The sequence below is a fragment of the Euleptes europaea genome, chromosome 10, assembly GCF_029931775.1.
Source record: "Euleptes europaea isolate rEulEur1 chromosome 10, rEulEur1.hap1, whole genome shotgun sequence".
Classification (NCBI taxonomy): Eukaryota; Metazoa; Chordata; class Lepidosauria; order Squamata; family Sphaerodactylidae; genus Euleptes; species Euleptes europaea.
Window position 1 is genome coordinate 65,977,690 of NC_079321.1, and position 26,788 is coordinate 66,004,477.

The 26,788-nt window shown below is 40.7% G+C and overlaps 1 protein-coding gene across 2 annotated transcripts in view; it reads right to left on the reverse strand.

Moving 5' to 3' along the window:
• Positions 1 to 26,788, reverse strand: part of CDK19 (cyclin dependent kinase 19) — a 109,813-nt gene that overhangs the window by 71,753 nt on the left and 11,272 nt on the right. Inside the window, exons 2-4 of one of the 2 annotated variants that reach the window (XM_056856932.1) lie at positions 24,683 to 24,743; positions 13,613 to 13,688; positions 425 to 535 (exon numbers count right to left, since the gene is read on the reverse strand). In XM_056856932.1, coding sequence (XP_056712910.1) covers positions 425 to 535; positions 13,613 to 13,636 — 135 coding nt within the window. In that variant the 5' untranslated portion in view covers positions 13,637 to 13,688; positions 24,683 to 24,743. The remainder of the gene's footprint in view (positions 1 to 424; positions 536 to 13,612; positions 13,689 to 24,682; positions 24,744 to 26,788) is intronic. The other variant, XM_056856930.1, reaches the window with a different exon arrangement.

The following is a 26,788-nucleotide window of genomic DNA, read 5'->3' on the forward strand; positions in this document are numbered from 1 at the left end:
ATTTGCAATATATACAAAAGTCTCAAAAACTGTATAGTCTTGAATGTACCACAGTGACATGGAATAGGCCAAAATCAATTCCAGGAGTCTGAACAGGCTCTCAGAAGTCTTAGCTTTGATTAGGGGCAAAAATGCTGGGGGTGGGGGCAGGGAAGAAGGGACAAAAGAAGAGGAAAGGCTTCTGGTCTTTACAGCTAAAAGTAAACCTAAAAACTCTGGGCAATCTAAATATGAGATTTCTTCATTTAGTAAAAGATTCCCTACGGTACCTGAGTCAGGTTTCCATGGGCCTTCTGTGTGATATACCAATTATGCCAACACATGAAAACTGGGCAATTTTGCATATTTAACTAGGAGTTTTAAGACCTTCTAGCTATAGACACACATGCAAAACAATCAAATCTCCAGGAAATTCTGAACTTACCCACAAATCATGTTCAGCATAATCAAACAGCAGCCACACCTTTCTATCACTGTGAGAAAGGAACACCTTCTGTAATGCAATCACATTAGGGTGCTTCAGTTCTCGCAAAAGCTGCATGTAGAGAGACAAAAAACATTTCTGCTATTACAAAATAGATCATTTACTTTTAATTTCCCACAGGGGCATGAGTTATTTTCTCTTCCTAAAGTGACTAGAATAAGCTAACCACAAAGAGTACCCCACAAAACAAAAAAAGAGGAAGCATATTTTTTCCTGGTAGTACAGTGAAGACTACTTTGCAGACAAGGATTCTCTGCAGTGGATCCCCAGCTCAGGAACAAAATAATTGAATAGATACCTTTTGTCCATTCCCCCCCCCCCGCTTCTCCCAGCTTTCTCTCCTTTAACTCCTATCTAGAGAGAAATGCTTTGGGAGGAGGACACAATGATCATTCTGAAATGCAGAAAATGCATAACCTACTTAATATAAGATACTAAATCATCCCCAAATGTAAGCACGCACCAAACTATCACTAAGAAAGATCATTTTGCAATGCTTCTATGATTGTCAATTACCCCAGAAAAGAAGGGAAAAAACACAACAGACTCTCATACAGGGAGAAAACTACACATAGATGTCAGTTTAATTGATAAACTGGTTAAAATTATTAAAATACTGCCTGAAATATATATTTTATTGGATTTTTATTCCACACTTCCTCCATGAAGCACAGGATGCTGTACATGGTTCCTCCTCCATATTATACTCTCAACAAGCCCTGAGAGGTAGGTTAGGCAGAGAGAGAGTGACGGGCCCAGGGTCATCTAGTGAGCTTCATGGGAGAATGGGGATTTGAAATCAGTACTCCCCTGATCCTAGTCTGCCACTCTACCCAGTATACCACCTGGTACTCAACATAGCAGTCGCAACTCACTTAATTGCTGTGGGGATCTATTTAGCATTATATTTACATCTTCCATTTTTTCTGTGATGAAACTCAAAGCATCAACAAACACAGGATTCTGAAGCACCACCCCACCAGACCCAAACCCACTTAACCTCAGCCAGGCTGCTATGTTGTTAGCTAGCTTTAGCAACACCATTCCAGGGGTATCAGTTCATTCAGATAGCTAATACATTTCAGTATGCTTTCCATCCATGGTCATGTTGGGCAGATATACCAGGATACCTTTTCCAGACCGTCTCTGCCCATGTAACACGGGCGAAATTGAAACGTTGGACCATCTGATGCTCCGCTGTCCTCGCTGGTCTCAAGATAGAGATGCTCTTATTGCTCCAATCCTCACCAGCTTGAACCTCCCTCTACATGCCTGGGCGTTGCCTTTTTTGCTTGGCGACTCAACTAATGGTGCAGCCACATTGAATGTTGCCCGCTTTTTGGCCAGACTGGCTGCTCTTAAGAAGAAAGAACTCTCAACGCCTACCTCTGGCAATTTTTAGTCAGTTCGCTCCGCCCCCAGTTTATTTTAGTTAGGATTATTACTTATTGGGCTGACGCCTAATTTTTAGCATTGTTAACTTAAGATTGTATTATCCTTATCATGTTTACTATGTATTATGCTTCCTATCCTCCCTCGTCTTCTCCTCCCTTTCCTCCTCCCTTGGTCAAAGGCTGCGGTCATAGACCTAATAATAAATTATTAAACATTTCAGTATGCACATAATTTCTGGCTATCTAAAAGAGGGAGCAAGCAATTGCTAAATGATGCTGCTAAAAGATGAGATTTTTAGAAACAAAAATGTTACTTGTCTCTTTAACACTTGAATGCTTAAACTAGTTGGCATGCCAGAGTCCCTTTCAATATCAGGATGAAAAAGAAATCTCTGCACCAAATGAACACAGCCTAGAACGGCTAACAGAGACATGGCTCTTAGATGACAGAGTGAGCAACAGGTCTGTGACACCTTTGTTCTTGTTTTGTTTTTAACAATGAATAATCAGTTTTGGCACTTGTGGATTTGAATCCTATTTTTCTATGCATTATTGCCAGGCGCTGCCTCTCTTTTTGCTAAGTTGCTAAAGTCATGTCACACCCTTGTTCTGTGACAAGCATTTTGAAAGGCAGTTCTATAAATAATTTCACTTCAGAATCTCAAAATCTTCTGGCATTACTGAACAGCATTATTCTTAAACAAAAGCATTTCAAACAACTCTAAAAAAATTGTGTTTTGATTCAAATAAAGGAAATGAGACAATTAGTATTGTGTTTTCAGTGGATGGAGTTCACAGAAACAGTACAAGTAAGTATCAGTATCAGTATAAATAAGCAGGACTTTGAAGCGACAGCATAAAAATAACTTAAACGAACAAGTTGAGCACTTTTATAGAGAGATGGATGGCACAGTTAAAATTTCATGCTACTTAACTTGCAATCACATGGTAAAACTGGCCAAAATCAAAACACACAACTGCGTCATCCAAGGTTGCAGCTGCTTATTCCTAATCAAAATATAAGTATGTCAGCACTCAAACTCACACAATTGGTTGGGTCCAAACCAGTGTGAGCATGGCTTCAATTGCACAATAAGGTTTTCCTACTTTTCTGGCGCAGCTGCTGAGCCTGACCCCACCCCAGATGCTCCTAGAGTTCACAAAACCACAGAACAGGGGTATGGTCCATTGGGCTGCCAGCTGTACAGGGAAAACCATGAAAATCAGGAACACACATGGTCTTTCAGGTCAAACAGGTTCTTTAGATGCAAACCAATATTTCCTAGTAGGGTATGAGCTTTCGTGAGCCACAGCTCACTTCTTCAGATACAGCTAGAATGTGAATCCATCGGTCTTTAAGTAGAGGAACAGTATGTAAATGTGAATAGCAGGCTTGATGGGATTAGGTGTGATATGCAGAAGAGTCTGTGATGTCCAGGGGAGAGATGGGTGTGGAGAAATCAGCATTGGTAATGGGCCATGAATGCAAGGTCTTTATTCAGCCCAGGTAAATGCATTGACTTTAGTTTGAATATCAACTGTAATTCAGCAGTTTCTCTTTCCAATCTCCCTTTAAAATTCCTTTGTAAGAGAACTGCTACTCTTAAATCTGCAACAGAATGTCCTGGAAGGTTGAAATGTTCACCCACTGGTTTGTGAATATTGTGGTTTCTGATGTCAGACTTATGTCCATTTAATCTTTGTCTAAGAGACTGACCTGTTTGTCCAATGTAGATTGTGGAAGGGCATTGCTGGCATGTGAGGGCATAAATCACATTAGAAGATGAGCAGGAATATGAACCTAAGATAGTATGGCTGACATTGGTGGGTCCAGAGATGGTGTTCCTAGAATCTATATGAGGGCAAAGTTGGCACCTTGGTTTGTTGAAGGCCTTGCTGCCAGAGTCCATGTTCTTGTTAAGTAGTTTATCATCATGGGTGAGAAGTTGTTTTAGGTTAGCCGGCTGTCTGTAAGCAAGAAAGGGACACCCCCCCAGTGCTTCAGCAAGGGAAGTGTCACAATCCAGCACTGGTTGTAGGTCCTTAATAATACGTTGGACTGGTTTTAGTTGGGAGCTATAAGTGACAACCAGAGGTGTTCTGTTGTCATTCTCTCTGGGCTTATCTTGTAGTAAGTTGTGCCTGGGTATCATTCTGGCCTTCTCAATCATCTTTCGCACCATATCTGCAGGATATTGTAGTTGCAAAAATGTTTGCTGTAGGTCTCTCAAGTGTGTATCTCTGTCTGAAGGATTAGAGCAGATGCGACTATAGCGTAGGGCTTGGCTATAGACAATGGATTGTCTGATATGGTTGGGGTGGTGGCTGGACGCATGTAGATACGTTTGCCGATCTGTCGGTTTCTGGTACAATGTGGTTCTTGTGTGTCCCCCATGGATCCGTACTGTGGTGTCTAGGAAGTTGATTTCTTGTTCGGAATAATTCATAGTTAGATTGATGGTGGGGTGGAAGTCGTTGAAAGCCTGGTGAAATCTTTCAAGGGCTTCTTTGCCATGAGTCCAGACAAAGAAAATGTCATCAATGAATCTCAAGTAAAGGAGAGGTGCCAGTGGGTATGAGTTCAGAAAACGTTGTTCTAGATCTGCCATGAAAATGTTGGCATATTGTGGAGCCATGCGAGAGCCCATGGCAGTGCCATTGATTTGAAGGTATAAGTCCTTACCAAACCAGAAGTAGTTGTGAGTGAGAACAAATCTGCAGAGTTGTGTAGCCAGATCTGCAGTGTTGTTGTCAGGGATGGTATTTCTAATGGCTTGTAGCCGTCGTCATGGGGGATGTTGGTGTATAGAGACTCCACATCCATGGTGACTAGAATGCTGTTTTCTGGGAGACAGTTGATGGACTGCAGTTTCCTTAGGAAGTCTGTGGTGTCTCGGACATAGCTGGGGGTATTAATGACATATGGTCTCAGAAGGGAGTCCATATATCCTGATATTCCTACGGTGATGGTTCCAATGCTCGAAACAATGGGGCGTCCAGGGTTGCCAGGTTTATGTATCTTAGGCAGGAGGTAGAAAGTGCCTGCTTGAGGTTCCTGAGGTGAATCCATATCAATTCGTTCCTCTATATGTTTTGGTAATTTCTTCATGATTTTGTTGAGTTCTCGCTGGTATTCCTGAGTGGGGTCTGTGGATAGCAGCCTGTAGAAACTGGTGTTTGAGAGCTGTCGTTCAGCTTCTTGTATATATTTAGTTTTGTCCATTATGACAATGGCTCCTCCCTTGTCAGCTTGTTTTATTATAATAGTTGGATTGTTTCTCAGGCTGCTTATGGCATTCTTCTCTGTACAGCTGAGATTGGATCTTGAGTGGTGTTTTCTGTTGATTATTTCAGTTTGGGCACGGCGGCGAAAACATTCAATATACATGCCCAGTGTAGTGTTGCGGCCTTCAGGTGGAGTCCACATGGAGAATTCTTCGGCCAGAATGCCGTTACCAGGATTACGTCTGCACTGTCAGTATTTTCTCAACCACTCTGGGGACGAGGGGAATGGGTAGAAAGGCATACATTAGGACATCTGGCCAGCGTCACTGGAAGGCGTCCCTAGAGACTCTGGGTCCTGTGCTGCCCTTGAGCAGAATTGAGGGTACCTCTGGTTTGTGGAAGTGGCAAACAAGTCAATGACCAGCCATCCCCATCTTTCGAATATGGGGTTTACCAATGTGTGATGAATGCACCATTTGTGTTCCAGGAAGCTGCCCCTCCTGAGGGTATCTGCTGTGACATTTGAGCAGCCCACAATGTGAATAGCAGTGATGGCCACTTGATGATCTATTGCCCAATTCCATGTCCTTGTTGCCTCCTGACAGAGCAAGGGAACCCATGCCGCCCTGTTGTTTAGAGGGAACTTTGCCGTCGTCTTGCCCGCGGCGGCAAGTATGGTGTTCCCGGTGAGGTTTTCTGAAAAAGAAGCAAAAGCATATCTAATCGCCTTCATTTCCAGAACGTTAATGTGCAGGGTAGTTTGTCTTGGTGACCACCTGCCCTTGGCAACCCAGCCCCCATTTGAGTCTGGATGGGATCCAGTGGTATTGTGCATCTCCTGAGCCTCTTGATCTTCCCCCAGACTGGTTCCTGGCTCATCCTGATCATCCTCAGATGACGAATCTGCTCCTGGCCTATAGGCTTTTGGCCTATGAGTGGTCCTGACAGGTGGGCACTGCTTGACTCATTTGGCTGCAAGCCTAGAACATTATCTCTCATTGAAAATCAACTCAAGAGATTGCCTAGATCTGGCCTATTTCCCACCATTGGGAATATTATCTTGGATGTCATGGAGAATTTCCACAGGCAGGAGTGGGAGGTGATTTTTGCGGAATCCTCCTATCTGCTGAAGATCACCAACTATCCCCAACACTGTTTTTGAGGGATCCCCTGACCTCTAGGAGGAGCATTTTGGGGAGGGGGGCATTATGGACTGCAGTAATAAAGGAAATCCCTTCCAAACCTGGATGTTCCCGCAGGATCCAAACCACTGTCACCATGAAACAGAAAGTTTTAAAATGTCTTTTGTAAGCTACTGGAAGATGTGGTGTGACAGAAACTCTAAAACCTTACTATGGCTCAAAAGTGTCTAGAGTATCTGGCATCTTGGACCCCTGATGTTTACATTAGAATAACTCATTCATTCCCATTCCACAATGGGCCACCTTGCCAAAGTTAATCCTTTTTTGACAAAAGATAAACTAGTTTGGATGGGGCTAACTGTTTGTCATGGTAGTACAGAATCATTAACAGTTTAGAGAGAGGGGCTATCTTTTGTTTTAATCTTTATTTCCTTCGAAAAACACAGAAAAAAAGAGAAACGCTTAAGAGAGAATATCTTTTTAGTAACTTTCTGAATGGTAAGGTTAGCCTCTGACATCAGAGGTAGGGTTTTGAATGGGATTGGCTAAGTCAGCTAGTCACTCTTAGAGAAGAGGCTGGCTTAGGTCATATTCCATTGACCATAAATATCTGGCCATTTGCAATTTTATTTCCTCTTCATTGGAATAACGTGAACCTGGAGTCCACAGGATGGCGGGTAGGGGTTAAATACTCCTCTGTCATCTTCTTACTGCAAGGAATTCTGCCCATGCTTTGAGGAATCTACCACAGTTCATGTAAAGTGTAACTAGCTAAGTTAGACTTTAAGGATTTTATTTGAAGATCTGTGTGCTGTGCTATTGTCTGTCCTACAATTTGCTTCGCTTTTTTTATTCTACCACCCTCCCCTTCCAGTATAATACGTTATTTTTAGAATAACATTTTTCGGCTTTGTTTAAGTACAGTATATTTCTCTGAGATATTTCTCTTGATTTCCCTAAATGCTAGACTGCATAGATGCTACATAATGAGATAAGATATTCCATAAGATGTTCTCCAGGGTTTACCACCCTGTTATTTCTTTATTGATCCAGTACTGCACTAGAAGGAACCCTTGTTAGTGGGTCAGTCCTGATGTTCTCAGGGGATCCACTGAGCAGTGGCAGCCACTACCAGGTTCTTTCCAGTGAACCCTTAATCAAAGGGAGTTTCCAAGCAAGGAAAGACACCTTTTCCCCCTTCCTTCCATCACAAGTGGGCTATACATTTTTAATAAATCAAAGTGTATATTCCAAATCTTATCTAGAAATATACATTCCTGATTTTATAAAATTAAAAAATTTAATGTTCAAGTATATGAACCTTAAGAGGTAAGTATGCATTCTCCATATTCAAGAAATAGAAGTCTTGCACATCAATTAGATTTTCAACTTTGTGAGCTTTATTGGCAGATACCTAACACTCCATTCAGTACAGTTTGAAGACTTCCTCCAGCCTAAGGAGACTTCCTCCAACTTAAGTTACTTCTTCCACTGGAAAAACTGTTACGTAAGTTGGAGAAAGGCTTCAAAATGTTCTGAACGAAGGGGTAGAATACATGTCCATACCTACTATTTCTTTTCCCTTCCAGAAAGAAGTTATTGTATGTTGATCAATGACGACAGATGTGAAAGAAAGTGGCACAGAAAAAAACAGGGGAGGGTCATCAAGGGTGGGCTGGAAGAGAGTGAAGGTAAAGAATTGCTGCTTCCACACTAGCCATTGTGTCTAGAATTGCCATCATTTATTCATGCAGTTATTATGGGAAATCTATGCAATTTTGTTGCCAGACTACTATGGTTCATTGTTTTCCATGTTGTCCTCTCTTTTCCCCCCAGACAATTTGAATGGAATTGCAGTCTATCCGGTTTGGACCGACAAGCCACTAAGAATGCACCTGGCAAGATGAATGGTTGGGGCAGTGACATGGTTGGCAATGCCCAGCCATCTCCTAGCTGCACCATTTGAAGATGTACTGCAACATGGTCCCTCCCAACTATTTTTTATCAGTCTGAGATTGTAGGCAGGAAATTAGACCAGGAAATAATTAAAGGGTTGATTATAATGAACAAGGCTGCTAACAATAGGACATTTTGGAGGACGTTGATTCATAGGGTTGCCATGAGTCAGAAGCGACTTGACGGCACTTAACACACACCTAATAACAATGAGAGGGAGCACAAGGTCTTCTGTGTTTGGAGGTGATCTGCAAAGTTTGAAGTTTAAAAAAAAAATTCCATTTCCACCAGTGCACAACAGTAAAAATACAAAGCCATTCCTTCATAATAAAAGCTTCTACAAAGCCTGAAATTAACCAGACTATCACAGAAGCATGCTGCATGAAGATACCTACCACTGCCTAAATGTTACATAGGAAAGCAGAGACTGAAGCTTCCTGAAATTAACTACAATGTTGTAGCTTTCACATTAGAAGGAAAAGACAAATATTTCAGCAGCTTTCCCCCAAATTTCATAAATTTGCAAAACTGTATAGAGAAATCCCTCCTGTCTGAGTCTATGGCTGAGAGTAAAGAACATTGCAAGGAAGGAAAAGCAAGTAGATTGGCTTCCTTATTGGCCTGTCTTGGATTTGTCATGGGCTACCCACTTTTGCCTTTGCAGTGGGAAAATGCATTACAGGATTAGATACACCACATTTTAATTCTATGTCTATCTGATAGCAGAAGAGCATGGGAACGGTGGTACTAAATATGCTAGCATTGAAAAAAAGGACTAACACCTCTTACTTAATGACACATTACACTACAGGATACTGCTTCTTATTTTACAACTAGCACACAGGTCAGAAATAGTCATTATTGCTGTTAGTGAATTACTTTCATTGACTGACTCCTTTGTTTATACTGAACATACATCCCATAGCTAAGCAACACACAACTTCTTTTTAAAAATACTTAAAATTTAAACAGTTACTTCCATACCTACAGGTAACAGAGCAGGGGGTGGCACTTGCTTATGCACTAAATGCACCATTGTATAATCTTTCCTAATTCACATCAAAACATTCCTGTAAGATTACTTTCAGACATGGTATATGCCAACTGAGCCTCCAGCTACAGACATTGTATTTAGACTGAAAATGGTGTGGTATGATGTGTTGTGGAACAATTCCCTCCCCCATCATTCTTTACTGAACTCTTTCAGGAAGTATGCTTACTCAGATCTAAACCAAAGAAGAAAAATTTGACACCCACAGAAGTGTATATAGGATTGCAGCCTTAGAAAGCACAATAATTTTCCACAGGATTCTGCAAGATGTTTGAAATCTGCCCAAAAGCCTTCGTATGAATAAAGGAATTCAGAACCATCTGCTATATTTTCAAACATGCCCATAAGCTATGAATGGTGAAGTAATACTTATGCACTTTTCAAGGTTAAAGAATGTTTAAGAAGACGACTATTAGTTGTTAAAATTTTATAAACCCATTTCTTGTGGGAGGCAGGGAACAAATGGTTTTAAATTGTGTAACAAAGTGAGGTAAAAAAAAACTCCAATAAATTGAAATCCTTTTTCTGCTAAATACCACTGATCAACTATCAGACCCCAGAGATCTTTCCTTAGTACACTACTCAATTTCAATCACTCCAAGTCTCCAAGAACACAGAATCCCAGAACTGTTGCAGATGCCACTAAGAATGGCTATATGCATTCCCTTGTTCTTGAAATTTTGTCCACAAATGTAAAGAAGGCTATTTGTTAATGGTCAGAGTAATAATCAGGTGTAAGGAAGCAAGCATACTGTTATACATGTTGGGTCCAAATTCTTCAGTGCTTCCCAAAGTTCATAACTAGTACTTTGAATTAGACTGCAAAGCTACATAAAACAAGTAATGCCTGTTCTCTGTAACAAAGAACTCCCGATGGCCATGTCAGGTCATGAGGCTAGTCACTACATTCAACATTGGCTGCAGCCTTTACAAGTAACTCACTACCAAGTGCATTAGCTATGATAACATAAAACTGAAAGGAGCTGAAAAATGTTGGCAAAGAAATGTAATTCAAATGGTTACAATAAACTACATGCAGGACTTTTGTCATACAGACCTCGTATGTCTTGTTTCACTTTACCCTGAAGTCTATTAGAGATTTAAGAAACTTCCATGTATCTGTAACTATTTTAATACTTTATGGCATGTTTAATAATAATTCCTTTCTAGAGGATTTAAAGAGTGATATTTAAATACCTATAGAATGGTCCTCAGCATGTTTACACAGAAGTAATTTCCATTCATTGTTCATTCCATAGTAAGTGTGTTTAAGATTGCAGCCCTAGCCTCTTGCTTTCAAGCTTTATACCTAGTATTACATTACAAGGGCCTTCAATTACCCGAAGTTCAGTTAAATCAAGGAGCTATATCCAATAATTGATTTGCGAAATGTTTATCTAGAAGGAACTCTGGTGACCAAGTATCTTTTAGAAGCTCTTAAACTACTGGCAGATTTTTAAGTGGAGGAATCTTTTGATATGGATTCTGCTTTCCAGGTGGATAAGCCTTAGCACTTCATGCCAACTTTATGCCGTTATAACTGGAACACAAGAAGTACAACTTTTACTTCAGGGACCAATGCCAACTGAATACCCCGGGAAAATGCATGAAGGTGAACACCGAATGCGACACCAAAGTTAATTACAGGTTTATTTGTTTCATTAAAAAAAAAAAAAACCTTGCCACTCCTCTGGATAACAATGCAGCCACATGTGAATGGGAGAAGTCTTACCTCCTCAAGTACAAAGAAGGAATCACGTGGCATCAAACAACTTATCCTGCCACTGAATGTGCAGAGCTGGCATCTCACACAATCAGTATAACCACACCCACAGTGGAAATAAAGGTGCAGTGTGGCTCACAGTATTGGTTCAGTGAAGAGTCTGTTGTTAAACAGTCACCCCCAATAGCAAAGCAGGGAAAGTCCTAGCTACACCTAGTAAGATAATCAATATTTAAATGTGTGCTCCTTGGAAAACCTCCTAGATGGGGAGGAGGAGAAGAAATTAGAAGAAAAAACAAAAGGCTTATTAATAAATCCATTTTAAATTAAAAATGAATGCTACATCAGCTTCTCTCTAATATTCTTCAAAGCAAAGATAATATGAAGAACATATCCTGAGCAACTGTACAAAATACTGCTTGCAGTAACACTATTTGCAAAGGGTATTCCTGGAGTTGTGAGTCTATATAAATTGCCTACATAAATTATAGGACTCTAATCTAATTGCATCTCTATCTCTGTAAACAGTAAGCATGTAAATTCTATAACTGAGACAGCTACAGTGATTCTTCCCTTGACAGCATGGGTAGCCATGCAAATACTCTTCCTGACCAAGCAGTTCTGAACATGTATATAACTGAACATGTATATATCACTGTGGAGGCTTTTTCAAGGATGCATATATACCATGAACTGCTAGAAGGAAGGTGACTGTATGCAGTGATTCATTTTTACAGGGCTCATTCATATCTGCATGTTCATCACATGATAACTGCACTGACTATTAGCATGTGTAAATGAGTCATCATAGATCTAACACCAGAGGTTTAAAATAAAATGCAGTATTTTCGGTACAATCAGTTCATTCATTGAGCTGCCAGTCAGACTGTTCCATAAACATCAAATGACATACATGGGGAAGGGCCATAGCTCAGTGGTAGAGCATCTGCTTGGCAAGCAGAAGGTCCCAGGTTCAACCCTCAGCATCTCCTGTTAAAGGGAATAGGCAAGTAAGTGATGTGAAAGACCCCTGCCTGAGACCCTGGAGAGCCGCTGCCGGTCTGAGTAGACAATACTGACTTTGATGGACCAAGGGTCTGATTCAGTATAAGGCAGCTTCATATGTTCATGAATTACGTAAATCAGATATATATAAGCAGGGACCCGCAAAAACTGCCTGCGGAGATCCCATCCACCCCTGTAGATCCCTGCTTCTTCGTCCTATTTAGTGTTGTTCCCCATACTGCCATTTTCTGTCCAACATACATCACCTCCTCATTCCTTCCTGCTGCCCTTTTCATGGCTGTTGCCTCTCTCACTCTAGCTTGCTTGCATCCTCATTCCTGTGCCGCCTCTCTCTCCCTTCCCCACTATTTCTGCCATAGCCTCTTTTCCTCACTTGCTCACCCACTGCCTGTCTTTCCTTTGTGGCCTGTCCTCTCCTCATGCTGCTTTTTGCCACTGCCTCTCTTTCCACTGCTGACTGGCCCAGTTGGCCTGACTTCTCGCCACAGCCATTACCTCTTACCATTACCATTTTTATCATTGCTGCTCCACCCCATCTTTTTCTTCTTGTCCCAGTGATGGTTGCCTGCAACAGTGTCTGTGGCAGCTGAGGTTATATTTTTCCTGGTGTGTTTCAGTTTGGGCTTTTTTGAAAAGACCCTTAACTTTGAGGCAAACAACACAATCTATTTCTTCACCAGTTTACACTAGTTTGCCTGTGATCCCTGCAGCCACACAGTGGCTGCAAGGAACTACTTTTTAAAAAATTTAAAAGGAGAGCTCAAATGGGCTTGGAATGGTGCCACGGGGCGAGGAAGAGCTCCTGCCCCACTCCCCAAGCAGCTTTCTTGTGAGAATAGTACGTGAGGGGAGTTATTTCACCAATTTTGCTTCTCCACATGGACTGTTGGGGGGAGGGGGAGGTTGTGCAAGAAAACTGTTTGAGGTGAAAAAGGAGCCCTTCCTCCCCCCTGTACCACTATTCCATGCCTTTTGGGGTTTTAAAAAAATAGAAGCAGTTCTCCACAGCTGCTTTGTGGATGCAGGAAACACAGGCAAACTAGTATAAATTAGTGAAAAAAGTATAGTTTGCCTCTATGTTTGCCTGTTGTGGGTTTTTTTGTGCAAACCTGAGAATTCCTCCTTTAGATAAAGCTCGCCAATCTGAAAAGCTCACCAATTAGATAAAGCTCGCCAATTATTTTGTGGATTTTTTTGATCTGCATTCTAAGGCCATGTTCAGAAGTATATATAAAGATTATTTGTCAGCCATGAACATCTTGGATTATAGGAAACTTTACTGCTACCCCTTTTGGATAGCTGAAAGAGAAACAGCCGAGAGACTTATGACCTGTCATGGTTGAGACCAGTGATATTCATTTAATTACTGGATGAGTAGAGAGGAGGTTAACTTTACTTGCAAGTACAGTAGGTAATGCTATATAAAACATACCAATACTATATATCTAGACAGTACATTTTCAATTTTATCATATAGCTCAATATTAAAACTTTATTCAAGCATAATGTTATAAGCAATATATGACATATAATTAAACCTGGACTCTGATAGGAGAGGAACAAATAACATGTTATTGATGACAAAAGTATTTAAACATTTTGTCCACTTACTGCTATCTCTCTGCACGCCGACATGGATATTCCTGTACCTTCAATCTGCTTCAGTGCATACTCCTTCTCATCTTTTCTGCAATAAGAAAAGAGTACATTTAACAGGCTTTAGTTACATCTGAAATCAATATACAAACACTGACAAATTCATCTCTCCTCTCACAGAATCTGAACTATTATTACAATGCAGCTATAGACAATATGTGAGAATCTAATGAGCCATCATGCTTTCATTTTCTGCAACAGACTCTCAGATTTGACATGTTTCTATTGCCCAGAAAATTTAAAACATCTGGCATTTTGCAAACACAGTAGGAAAATTTGATTTTTGAAATGACATGTTACCACTCAAGATTTTTGCTGCAATTTATACTCTTAAAAAGTACAATGAAGGAAAATCAGGGGGAGAATCAAAACGAGTAAATTCCAAGTTTGAAGCAGCCCAACTCTTAGTTTGTTGATTTTACGAGGTACTAGCATACCCCTTTTGCCAAAAGGTGATCAAATGGGGAGATGAAAGACTCCTTCAGTTACGGGGATGAAGGGGATTGGTATACTCAGCAACCAGTGCAGCTATGATCTATAAAATCTCTTCTACTGAGAGATTAGCTAGGGTTAATATAACATTGGGTCAATTCAATTGCTCACTATAAAAAACTTTTAAAATCACACCTGCCACATTGAGTAAGTAACAAAAAGAGAGAAATTTTCTGTTCCCACAGCTGGGATAGCAGACAGAAAAACTAGAGCTATTATCCAATAACTAGTTCAAAGGAGAAAATTATCAAATACTGTTAGAAAGGGGGCAGATAAACATACATGCTCCTGTCAAAGGAACTGATGCTTTCAGTAAGCATAGTGGAATTACACAGCAACGTTTCCCCAAAATGTTGCACACAGCCAGAGGAAGAACAGAAAGGCCTCTAGTTCCTCTACAGAGGAAATCTGATACCTTAGCCTGAGAAGATGAACTTCCACATGGAGAACTGTATGTACTGTCAAGTCACTTCTGACGTATGGTGGCCTTATGAATTAATGACCCCCAAAGCATCTGATCATTAACAGCTTTGCTCAGGTCTTGCAAACAGAAGGCCATGGCTTCCTTTATTGAGTCAATCCATTTCATTTGTCTTCCTCTCTTCTTACTACAGAGAGGCAAATAAGAATGTTAAGACTTCCTTTATGAACCGCTAATTATTGGGTTATTGGCAAAGTGGCTGTGATGGATTGAGAGACAGGGGGCAAGAGATGCTGTGACAATTATGGTGACGAAAAGGAACACTGGTGTCTCTGTGGCAGGGGTGAAGGTGCTCTTCCTGGATAGAAAGCATCCTTTCCCAACTGAGAGGGAAACACTCTAGCCCTTTGATGTGTAAAAACCTTTTGATTGGAAGGGCCATGTCTGGCGAGCTTGACTCCCAAGGCCTAGCACCCATTTTGGCTGAAGGCCCTGGAGCACATGTGAGGTGGGGTCTGAAAAAGGGAGTTTTGGGGAGTGCGCTGTGGTGAGTTAGTTGGAACTGGGTTTTGGTGTTCATCAGGAGAGCTGTCTCTCCTGTGTATTTTTGCCATGAAAGATGACAGAGGGGAATGATGCTAAAGAGGACTGCTTTTGCACCAAGAATGAGAGCATCCTGCAATGAACAAAGACCAGATATACCATGGATTGTAAGGACCTAGTTAGCAACTGTCCTTTTGTTTATTTTCATTAGTTCACCTAGCAGCATACAGAATTTGTACCTTATAGAAATAAAGTTGTTTAATTAGAGAGCGTCTGCACCTTCCCTGACTCCTTATAATGATATAGTGATGCACCCCTGTGGCGTTGGCCTCAGGCAACTCACGAGAGAAGGGGGTGAACTTTACCTGAGGTAGTGGTGACAATAGTGAGAAAGGAGGGCAAAACTGTAGCGAAGTCTTGCCACCCAACGTGACAGAGATTATGGTGGTGGTTTGTTTGTTTTTAAAATAGATTTGATTAAAGCAAGCCACTTTTAGGATCCATGACAATCAAAAACGGGGTACTGTTTTTCAAGATTAACCCCCCCCCAGCTGGTATTTGCCCCATGGGGGAAATCAGAGAAGTGGTTCAGGTATTGTATATTATAGGCACCTATATGATACTATACTAGAAAGGTACCTGTTTTCTCTATGGGGCAGCTTAGAAAATACCACAAGTTTAAACACACTCCCTAGAACTGCTTTCCAACCAGACTCAATATCTCCCTCAGCTGCTTAGATCTAACAAACGAAACAGAGATCCTGATCAGTTTGGCTTCCATTCTTAACTCTGCTGCTGTTTTTCTATTGCCTAGAGAACAAAAGAATCACTTTAGGCTGTACTCTTTGAACAAATGGAGCCCTCAATTTACTGTGTATTTTCTTATTATTTATCTCCCTGATGCCCTTCTCACATATTACTTTCAATATTACACACTTGACCCCCAGCATCTCCAGTTAAAAGGACCAAGCAGTAGGTGTTGTGAATGACTTCGACCTGAGACCCTGGGGAGTTGCTGCCAGTCTGTGTAGACAATAGTGACCTTGATGGACCAATGATCTGATTGAGTATAAGGCAGCTTCATGTGCGTGTTCGTATTTCTACAATAACTGTATTAAACGCAGAGATAAGTGAAAAAAAGATTGGCATGTTCTTCAGACTTCCAACATATCCAAAATTAGTCTCTGAATACATCTGAAAACATAAAACCAGTTTCTTGAACAAGGGAAAAACATCAGAATTATGCTGCCTAGATATTACTAAAGAATTTGATGTAATCCTACACAGAACGCAAGATTGATTTTTTTTAGAAAGTTTACTCTGTTAATCATGCAGACTCAATGGAGCTTACAATAAAAACTGTATTGTGATACAAATGAAATATTTTTGCTGTAAAGATTTAAATTCACATTTTTTTCATTCTTCATGTTATGCTTCCTGCATTTCTCTTGTTATATACTCTGTTGCCAGCTTCATTTACTGAAGTTCTAGTGCCTTCTCTTGCCGAAAAATACTCACTGGGCCCTCGAGTTCTGCTGGTTGCGATGTTGGGCACAGACAAGGTGCTGTAGATATGGCAGATGGCCAGAGCAAAGCTAGTCTTCTACTTTCTTCCAGCCATCAGTACAGGGACTGGCATTAGGAATGAAGTTAAAATCTGGCTAAAAAAACCTGACCCATTATTCCAAAAGTGTAAGCTTTCAAGTAAGTTTTCCCCAAATAGTACCTTTTTAGTTGTCATGTTTGGTAGCTATTTTTATTCCAGATCACATTAAAGAATGTTTGGAGAGAAGCTAGTTTGTTGATCAAATTTCTAGAGCGCCAAATTAACACAAACAAGGATCAGGAAGCTCCATAATATGAACTAGATGACCCTGTGAACCAGAGTAACAGAACACATGAAAAGAAAACTGCAAATTATATCATTGTTATGGTTTCTTGCAATGCATCCACAGGATATTATACAAGAATTGTTGAGAACTTATACAAAACAAATAGGAACTTAGTATTGATGACTGCACATTAAAGAAGTATCTTTATTCTGAGTAGTGAGAACTAGACTTGAAAAGATTTTTAAAAAAGAGAATTTTTTAGTCATGATCTTCATCCCTTTTGGCTGACAGTTGCAAGTCGGGTTGGGCTGGTTGAGTGGGCCCACAAATCCAACCCCGAGGGATGGAATGGCACTGGCCACCTTGACCTCAACAACCACCATCTGGTGGTTAACATTCCATTCTTGGACAAGGTAATTAAATGCATAGCGGCTATGCAATGTCAAGTGGGCTTGGAAGAAACAAATTATCTATACCCATTTCAATCCAGATTCAGGCATGGATTAGGGAGAGAAACAGCACTGGTAGCAGTGACTGACGATCTTCACTGGAGAGCGTGTCTAGTATTCTTCAGGAGTAGCTGGCTGACTTGGGATTGTTCTTTGGTGGTTCTGCTCCTACCTATCTGATCACTTTGAAAAAGTATCGCTGGGGGATTGCTACTCATCCCCACAGAATTTATGCCACAGGGTCCTGCATGGATCACTCTTTTGTCCCCATGCTGTTTCATATCTACATTAAACCACTGGGAGAAATCACCTGGGGGTTAGTGATAGGACTTCAAAGAAGTCTTGTCATGAATGTAGACTAAGAATTTTCCTCATCTTCAAATCAATTATAAGTCTACAACAGGGGTGGGGAACGTCAGGCCCGGGGGCTGTATGCGGCCCCCGAGGACATTTTTTGTGGCCCTTGGGAGCTCCGGGGCCCTGCTGCAGAGGTGGGGCGCAGGGCGGCCCTCCCAGAGGGTGTTCCTGGCGCCACGGTTTACAGTGGTGCTGCGGCCCTTTGGACCTCCTCTCGCCGACTGTCGGCTGTTGAGCAGCGAGAGGGGGGGGAAGAGGCTGGCGGTTCCCGGTGGCAGAGCATGCATGCAGGAGCCAATTGGGCTTCGGGGGGGCCCTTTTGTGGACTCTGGGGAGGAAAGGGCATGGAGACTGGGGCCCGGTCGCGTGGGGCTCTGTGCACCACCGGGTGTGTGTGTGGGCAGGGGAGGCTGGGGCCCGGTCGCGCGGGGCCAGCGGGTGTGTGTGTGGGGGGGGGAAGGCTTTTCTCTCTTTTCTTCCTCTTTTTCTGTCACTCTCCTTTCTCTCCCTCTTTTTCTGTCTCTTTCTTTGTCTCCCTCCGTCCTTTTCTTTGTCTCCCTTCATCCTTTTCTTTCTTTCTCCCTCTCTCTCCATTTCTTTCTCCCTTTCTCTCCCTTCCTCCCTTTTCCTCTTTCTCTGTTTTCCTTCCTCCCTTGCTGATCGACTGTGGGCTGCGCCCCCCTGGCACCTCATTTGCTCGGGCACACTGCTGGCTGCCCTTCCGCCTGGGAGGGGGGGCACCCTGCAGGCCTTCTCTGTGTGGCCTCCCCTGGGGTTGCCAACCTCCAGGTGGTGGCTGGACACCTGGCAACCCTAGCCTCTTCCCCCCCCACCGGGAGATCTACACCTGGTATGGCCCCCGAATGATGTCATAAATGTGCAAATGGCCCTTGGCAGGAAAAAGGTTCCCCACCCCTGGTCTACAATATGTACTAAACATTGAGATTTTCTGATATATGTGATATTTGGATAAATTTATACATGGTGATTACCTTGATATTAATCAGAAGTTGCTTTATTATACCACTGAGGAAGGCAGTTAGCCGAAAGGCGTTTGGTGTTTTTTGTTGTTATTATACCAACTGCATATGTACAGTATAGCAATTTTTATGAAGTTTTTAAATATATATATATATATATTAAGTTTGCTTTATTACCTTTTTTGGCCATTTGATTTGTTTTCAGGGTTGAGTCCCCCTCCCCCTTTTCTTTTTGACCTCATATATCTACATTAAACCATAAGGAGAAAACCACTGGGAGGAATCATCTAGGGGTTTGGTGTAAGGTGTTACTCTGCTAGAGGTCCTGTTTATTGTTGTTTAATAACTTGAAAGGCACACTTTAAATAAAATAAGTAACAATCACATACTTTGCTATATTGCTATATTTCTGGCCTATTTAAAAAAAATTGTAACAGGCTGACATTGTTGATCCAGAATAAAAGCCAAAGAAAAGTTTCAATTAATTCTTCACATTTGTAGAAATCTTATCTGTCACAGTTAAAAGTTAAGAATTCATTTTTGAAATTGTAATTTTAGAGTTTCACAGTAACAATTAAATTATGTTTTTGTATTCAGTATGTATCACATTGTTTGATGACAGGTTTTTTTAGCTATTCTAAATATTGTTAGTGCTTCAAAAATACTTGCCAATTATTTGATAGTCAATGTAGAACTTATTTTCTTTTAAACTTTGATAAACTTAAGGTTTGTTCAAGTGATGGTTTGCAAACAGTAAATGTCAAATTCTTTTGAGAATGAAAATCTTTTAAAACTTGAAACATAATATTTTAAAGGGGATGGTTTGAAAACAAAATATGCATATTATGAACTAAATGTAATGGTCCTATGGAATAGGTGGTAAAAATATGAGATCAGACATAATCAAAACATCAAACCTTTGTATTAAACATATAATCTCTGTAGTAACCAACCTGTTTTATAAAGTATTAGTTAATACAGATATAATGGTTTGGTATACATTGGGTATATTAGGCTATATTCTACGGAAATATGAAAGGAACAGCTTCACAGAAGACATTTTACCACGTTCTCGCATTAAGCAACTTTGATCCCCTTTTCTTGGATAAAGCAAATTATCAATATTTTAATTAATTAATAAATACTGACCCACTGACATCGTCTTGCTTTCCATACACTTCATTGTAAATTATCATGCTAATTCCTGCTCTGCATTTGTGGAATACTGTCATCTGAATTATGTATGTGAATTGTGGATGTCAAAAAGGGCATTTGTGTGTGCAAAAGATTTCAGCCACGGGGCAAAGAGCCTGCAACAGAAGATCTTCTGCTAATAGCCAGCCTAAAGACTCTATAAACTCTTGTCAGTCACATAATAAGACTGTACAACCACTTACACATTCCTAAAATAGTTTCCTAGTGGCAGAGTCACCTCTGAAGCCAGTTCTATTCTTGTTAGTTAAAGGAATGCCTAAAGCCAATGACATAACCTCTGTAGAGGCACTGCTTGGGTTGGAAATTATTCTAGCACTCATAAATACAGAACAAAATGTAAACCATGTAAACCATGTAATTATAACATCTAGGTTTGAGTCCAGTAGCCCCTTAAAGACCAACAAGATTTGTGGGGTATAAGCTTTCAGGAGTCAAAGCTCCCTTCAAAAGCTTATACCCCAAAATCCTGTTGGTCTCTAAGATGCTACTGGACTCAAATCAAGCTGTTCTACTGCAGACCAACATGGCTACCTTCTGAAACTATATGTAATTATGGAAGTACTATTGATATTTACTCTGTGATTCAACAGGTAATAAGCTACCTTTCACCACCTTTTCATATTTGTGCACAGAGCTAGATTGCAACAAGACACAGCATTAAGCAGCTACTACAGCCATAAGAAATGTTACAAGTAGCAGAGAAATAATGCTATTCATAGGCAATCATTTTATCTCAAGGTATATTAATAAAGGAGCACAAAAAACTAAGCATAAACCTATTTATTGAGGAGGCAGTAAAACCAAAAAGCAATTAGACATGTATTTTGTACCATGGATACTCAGTGAAATATATGTATGTGGCTACAGTCATATGCAATGAGCTAAGTACAGTCTGCAATGACACTGAAACAGTTATTAATAGAAGACATTAATCAAGTTGGAACCAACCCTAACATCGTGTTGGTTCAGGCCCTGTCATGCCTGGTAGCAGCAACTCTTTATTATTGTTCCAATATTTGTTTAGTCAACCTGAGCCACACCAGAATATCTTCAGATAATTAAATGTTCAGATGAGCATACTCTCACAGTTCAAGGTAGTATTTGTGACTAGTTTTATCCACATCAACTGTAATACATGGCAACAATCACATTAAACTCAGTTTTAAATGTGAGAGGATTTCTACCCACATTGCGCCAACCCTTAGAAGCCATAAGTATTGCACCAGAAGCAAAAACTTCCAGATACATAGACTAGGTACTATAATTAGATATAATATAAACTCCTGCACTTCTTTGATCTGAGGTTATAAAAAAATCTTAATTTATTTCCATGCAATTTAGTAGTGAATTCAAAAATGCTCTGTGATCTCACCTATTACTTTAATCTATGAAGAGAAAGTTCAGGTAATTCAACATATATCTGTTCAACATTAGTCCTCTCTTGGATACAGGGTTGGAATCTGACAAGGGTTTCGGGGGCCAGTGATTAATCAAATCATAGAACATACAGGCAGGAAACCCACAAGGACTTGTGGGGGGGTCACTTCATTATCCCCAGTATCCCCTTCCTCAAACTATTTCTTCCCTGGCAGTCCCAATATCCTCTTCCCTTTCTCCACTTCCTTCTCCCCTTCTCAATCACCAACCAACCTTTCTTTTATCTTCAGCTATATTATTTATTTACTTCATCTATACTGCACCTTTCTCCCCAAAGCAGATTACATCATTCTGCTCACCTCCATTTTACCCTCACAAGAACTCTGACTTGATTAGGCTGAGAGAGAGAGTAACTGGTCCAAGGTCACCCAGCAAGCTTCCATGGTAGAGTGAGGATTTAAGCCTGGGTCTCCCAGATCTTCGGTCTGACACTCTAACTGTACAACACAGTGTCTCAGTTTTCCCTTCTGCCCTCCCCCTGGCAGCCTCTCCCTGGGAAAAATCTGACAGTTGCAATATTTGTACAAGTTGTTTAGGTGAGTTGTGTGATGCTCACTGCCAAGCCCAGCCAACTCACACCAGTTGTGTGGAGGCTGCTGCTGGGCCCAGACAAGTTGCATGGCATCAAGTCTTAACCACGCCACACACGAGTGAATTGAGCAAATTGAAGAAGAGTTGGTTTTTATACCCTTCTTTTTCTCTACCATAAGGAGTTTTAAAGTGGCTTACAATCGCCCCCCCCCCCCGCCACAACAGGCACCTTGAGAGGTAGGTGGGGCTGAGAATTCTGAGAGAACTGTGGCTAGCCCAAGGTCACCCAGCAGGCTTCATGTGGAGGCGTGGGGAATCAACCTGGTTCTCCAGATTAGAGTTCACCACTCTTAACCACTACATCAAGCTGGCAAGTTGCCCAGTGGTTGCTGCTGGGCATAGCCCAGCAAATAGGGTCATGGTGAAAATTAGATATATTGATTCACAGCATTAAGTTATAAAAACAAGAACAAAACCCCACATTACAAAATCTACTAAATTACAAAACTTATAAAAACTAGATGGATTGCTCACTATTTTGGGATGTTTTAGTTGATCCTAATAAAGTTATTAGTCAGAAGCTTTATAACTGAGCATTACATTATACAGAAGCCCATCTTAACCCATAGTAAATGCAATGAACTTTGGAACAGCCTTGACTCCCAGGTATCTATGTAGCACTGCCAAATTTGTTAACAATATTTCTGGAATCAAGGGCTGACTGCTTCTGAGCATGTACAGATCTCCTTTCTAAAGGGAGGGAAATCTTTTGAGAAAGGGCCTACAAGAAACTGGTCTTTCAGCATGTGCAGACTGCAGTTCCTTTGTGAAAGCAATGCTTTCTTATTTGTCCAAAGACTGCAAAATCTAAGTGGTTTCCATCTCACAATCAGCCTCCTCACCTAAGCTACAATGCCACCCTGGCTGTTGCACAGCCTGAGAAGGAGCCTAGGGAAAGATGGCTGGCAGATGTTTCATTAGCGAAAAAACACTCAAGCTATGCTCAAGATTGACTGGCCGACATGCGTAGCAATGGGAAGATCAACACACCCAATCGCACTAAAATAAACCTGCAGAATGGCACCACCTAGTTCCACTGTGCTTGTATTAAATTGTTGATTAATTAGCATAATTTATGGAGCAGCATAGTGTGTATGCATTTGCAATCACAGCAAATTTAGCTACCACCTCCTTGTAAAATTCTGAGTGGCAACACCTAAGACTACCCATGCTGGATCAGAATAGTGACACATTTTATCCCGCATACAGTTTCACACGGTGGCTAACCAGTCGCCCTGGAGGCCTTCCCTTGATGTTGCCTCTCCCTCATCACACTGTCTAATCTTTTAAAGATATCTGCGCTCATGGCCATCACTATGCCCTCTGGTAGTATATTCCACAATTTTTTACTCACTAAGAAGTACTTCCTTATGTCTGTCCTGAATCTATCTGCCCATCTTGTGGAAGAAAAAGGGGAATAAAACCCAACCTAAAAACAGAAGCTGGGTACCCAAGGTTGGGTGAAAAGAAAATATATATAGGTTTATGTGTAAATATTGAAAGTATAATTTATTAGAAGCGCTATGTAAAATTTAAAATTCTTTAAAAGCATTAAAATAGCACAATGGCATATCCGGAGGTTGATGACTGTAACCACATACCAAACGCGTTTCGGCCTATGGGGCCTTCATCAGTGGTTAATTTACTAGGTTGTTACCTGCACACAGAATATATGAGAGACTTATACTAACCAGTATTACAACAAGAACCTATTATACCAGATGTTAGAGTAATTGGGAATAGAAATTACAACATATACACATGCCTGGTTGGGTTTGAACTGTTTTTATTTGTATTCATTATTGTATTTCTGTGTATGTGTGCAGGCTTAAGAAAGGGTTTTAATTAACCACTGATGAAGGCCCCATAGGCCAAAACGCGTTTGGTATGTGGTTACAGTCATCAACCTCAGGATATGCCATTGTGCTATTTTAATGCTTTTAAAGAATTTTAAATTTTACATAGCGCTGCTAATAAATTATACTTTCAATATTTACACATCGACCTATATATATATATTTTCTTTTCACCCAACCTTGGGTACCCAGCTTCTATCTGCCCATCAACATCACTAGGTTCCCCAAGTTCTAGTATTATGGGATACTATAATCTACTTTCTATACCCCTGCATACTCTTTTCCCCCATTAAACAGGCATCAATAAAAGGACTGCCAGCTACGGTGATGACTCTGTACGTGTGCCAACACACGTGTATATGTTTTATGCTTCTTTTTGTCCCCCTTACATGCTTCTGTTCTAAATGTCAACAGACCACCAATTGACTAATGCACCATTTAGAATAAATTGAGAAGGTATAGAATAGATGTCTTTTGTAGAGAGTTGAAATATTGGGGGTGCATGCACCTAAATGAGGGATAACAATATGGGTGAGTATGAGAGAAATCCTCATTTCTGGGAAACATAGGGGTCTTGTTCCCGGCATTGTTATAAGACTACCCAACAACACTTTAAAAGTTAGGCTGCCACACATGAGTACATACTTGATTTCATGGAACATTTGACAATATTTAACCACAGTCAAATATGTTGTCTATTGACAATACTTCTCTACATAACTGTCCAGGACCCAAATTCTACATAGGTATTTTTCTCTCTCCCTGAAGGATTAAACAATAACACTAACTACCCCAGTCCACACACACACACAGGCACATACTATGACACCAGAAGGCAGCACTCCTCTTTACCTTCTGCTGAATATTCTGCTACTTCCAAGGCTTGATGTCCATATACGAAGCCCGATGGAATCTATGAACACAGCAGAAGTAAAAAGCAGTGATTTATAGATGTATAGGCTTCACTTCTCAAAACTTAACAGTGCCCAATAACTAGAAACCCACAGAGTTGCTTTCCGCTAAACTGCCATACCATCTGGAAACAAGATGGTTACTAGTTTAATACTTTTCTAAATTCAGAAGTTGGCAATGAATGAGCAAAAGTGACCTTTTCCCCTGACATTATTGTTAACTTGGTCTGAAGTCTGACCTTACTTTCAAGAAGGGCTAGAAGTGGATTCATACCTCATGGTGAATGTATATACCACAAGAGTTGAATGTATATACCACAAGCAGAGATTCCTCTTTCAAACATCTTTCTATTCTGAAAAAGCTACCATCGATCTCCTATGTGACACTGCGGATTCACAAACTGCGCACAAAGCTAATTACAACAGATATGAAGATCTAACTAGTTAAAAGATTTTTTCAAAAGGAACATAGGTAAATTTTTCAATTTTTTCATTAAAAAGAAATAGCTTCACATAATTTGCCTATTACTTGGGTTAAAAATTCTTCATGTAAGAGAAAATACTTAATTTTGCTTATTTATAATAAACTAGCTCCCCCACCTCCATGTCGTACAGGATCATCAGTTTTTTCCATAGGAGAAACTGCTCTAATCTCAACAGGAGAGAAGGGATAGGAAATGATAAGAAGAATATACGTTCTGGACATACACAAGTTAAAGAACTAAAAAGTGGCAACAGTTCTATCAGGAATAGTAAACAATTACTCATATGTAACGGTAAAACTATTTTGGATCTAAGTTTTTCAGATGTTTCCCTGAAACATACATGTATGATTTAGTTTCTGAGAAAAAGGTCCTCTTATGCTGCTCAAACAATTTTCAAAATAATACCTTTTATACTATGTTCTGTAAGACAAGAAAAATCCCAAGTGCCTAGTTCTAAGGAAGGATGCCATTTTGGAATCAAAAATTGTTTTTAGTCCCTGGATAGAAAAGTGAAGGCCTGGGGTGGGGGGAGAGAATCAGGAAATTGAGGGGGAAATGATTTTGCCATTGAGGAAATGCAAATTTGACTAATCTGGGGAAACACCAAAAAATGTTATGAAATATTTTTCTTTTAAATTAGTGAAATGCTTTTTAAGCTTATGCTTCACTCAATCAAAATGTATCACATTTTTCTCCCCAGTTTTTCCAACAGAAAAAAAGGAGAAGTGGGGGGGAGGAGACAGAAAAAAACTCCTATGATTATGTTTTTCTTTTGGAATGAGTGAAACATGCTAAGATAGCATAGGGTACAGCAGTTGGCAGATCTCTCTCACTTTAATAGGTGAAAAGCAATCCTGAAGGTGGGGCCAAATGGGGTTTGGAGCCAACGTGACCCCTGCGCCAGCATTAATGCCCCTTGTGCTAGGGAGCCACACGGCAGTGCCACATATGGGTGTCAGCACAGCCACCACAGCAGCATTTTCCTAGTGTAAGGGCTGGCGCCAAAGGTGGCATTCCCGGGGGCAGGGCTGACTTTAGTCAGCTCCCTGAGCCCTTTCGTCCCAGGAATGTCCTCTTTTACCAGAGCAAACTTGCCCCTGCAAAAGGGGTGGCACAGCCCTGTGAAACTGTATAGAGCAGTTTCACTGGGTTTTCAGGGAAATAACATTTTTGGCTTGTCATTTTCTCTCTTTTTTTGCCTTTAGCATGCATGCTTTTGAGGCATGCATAGGGTTGTAACTAATGCACCCCAGCTTCCACTGATATTGACCAAAATTGGCTATGATCCTGGTACTGAAGGAAATGCTGTGGTGTCTCAGGTTGTATGGACAGAGGTAATCTGTACCATCTACTCCAGAAGGGAAGGGAAGCACACCATCTTCAAATTGCCATTCTTCCGCTAACTGTAACTCTTGGAATCATGTGATTATAAAAAATGTGGACTTTTTCTGCTGCTATGAATGCAAAACCATTAATCTTTGCAATATCACAGCAGGATTACTGTATTGTTTCAATTTCTCCCAGTTTTCTACTTCATTGCTAATTGTCACGCAGATCCCAAA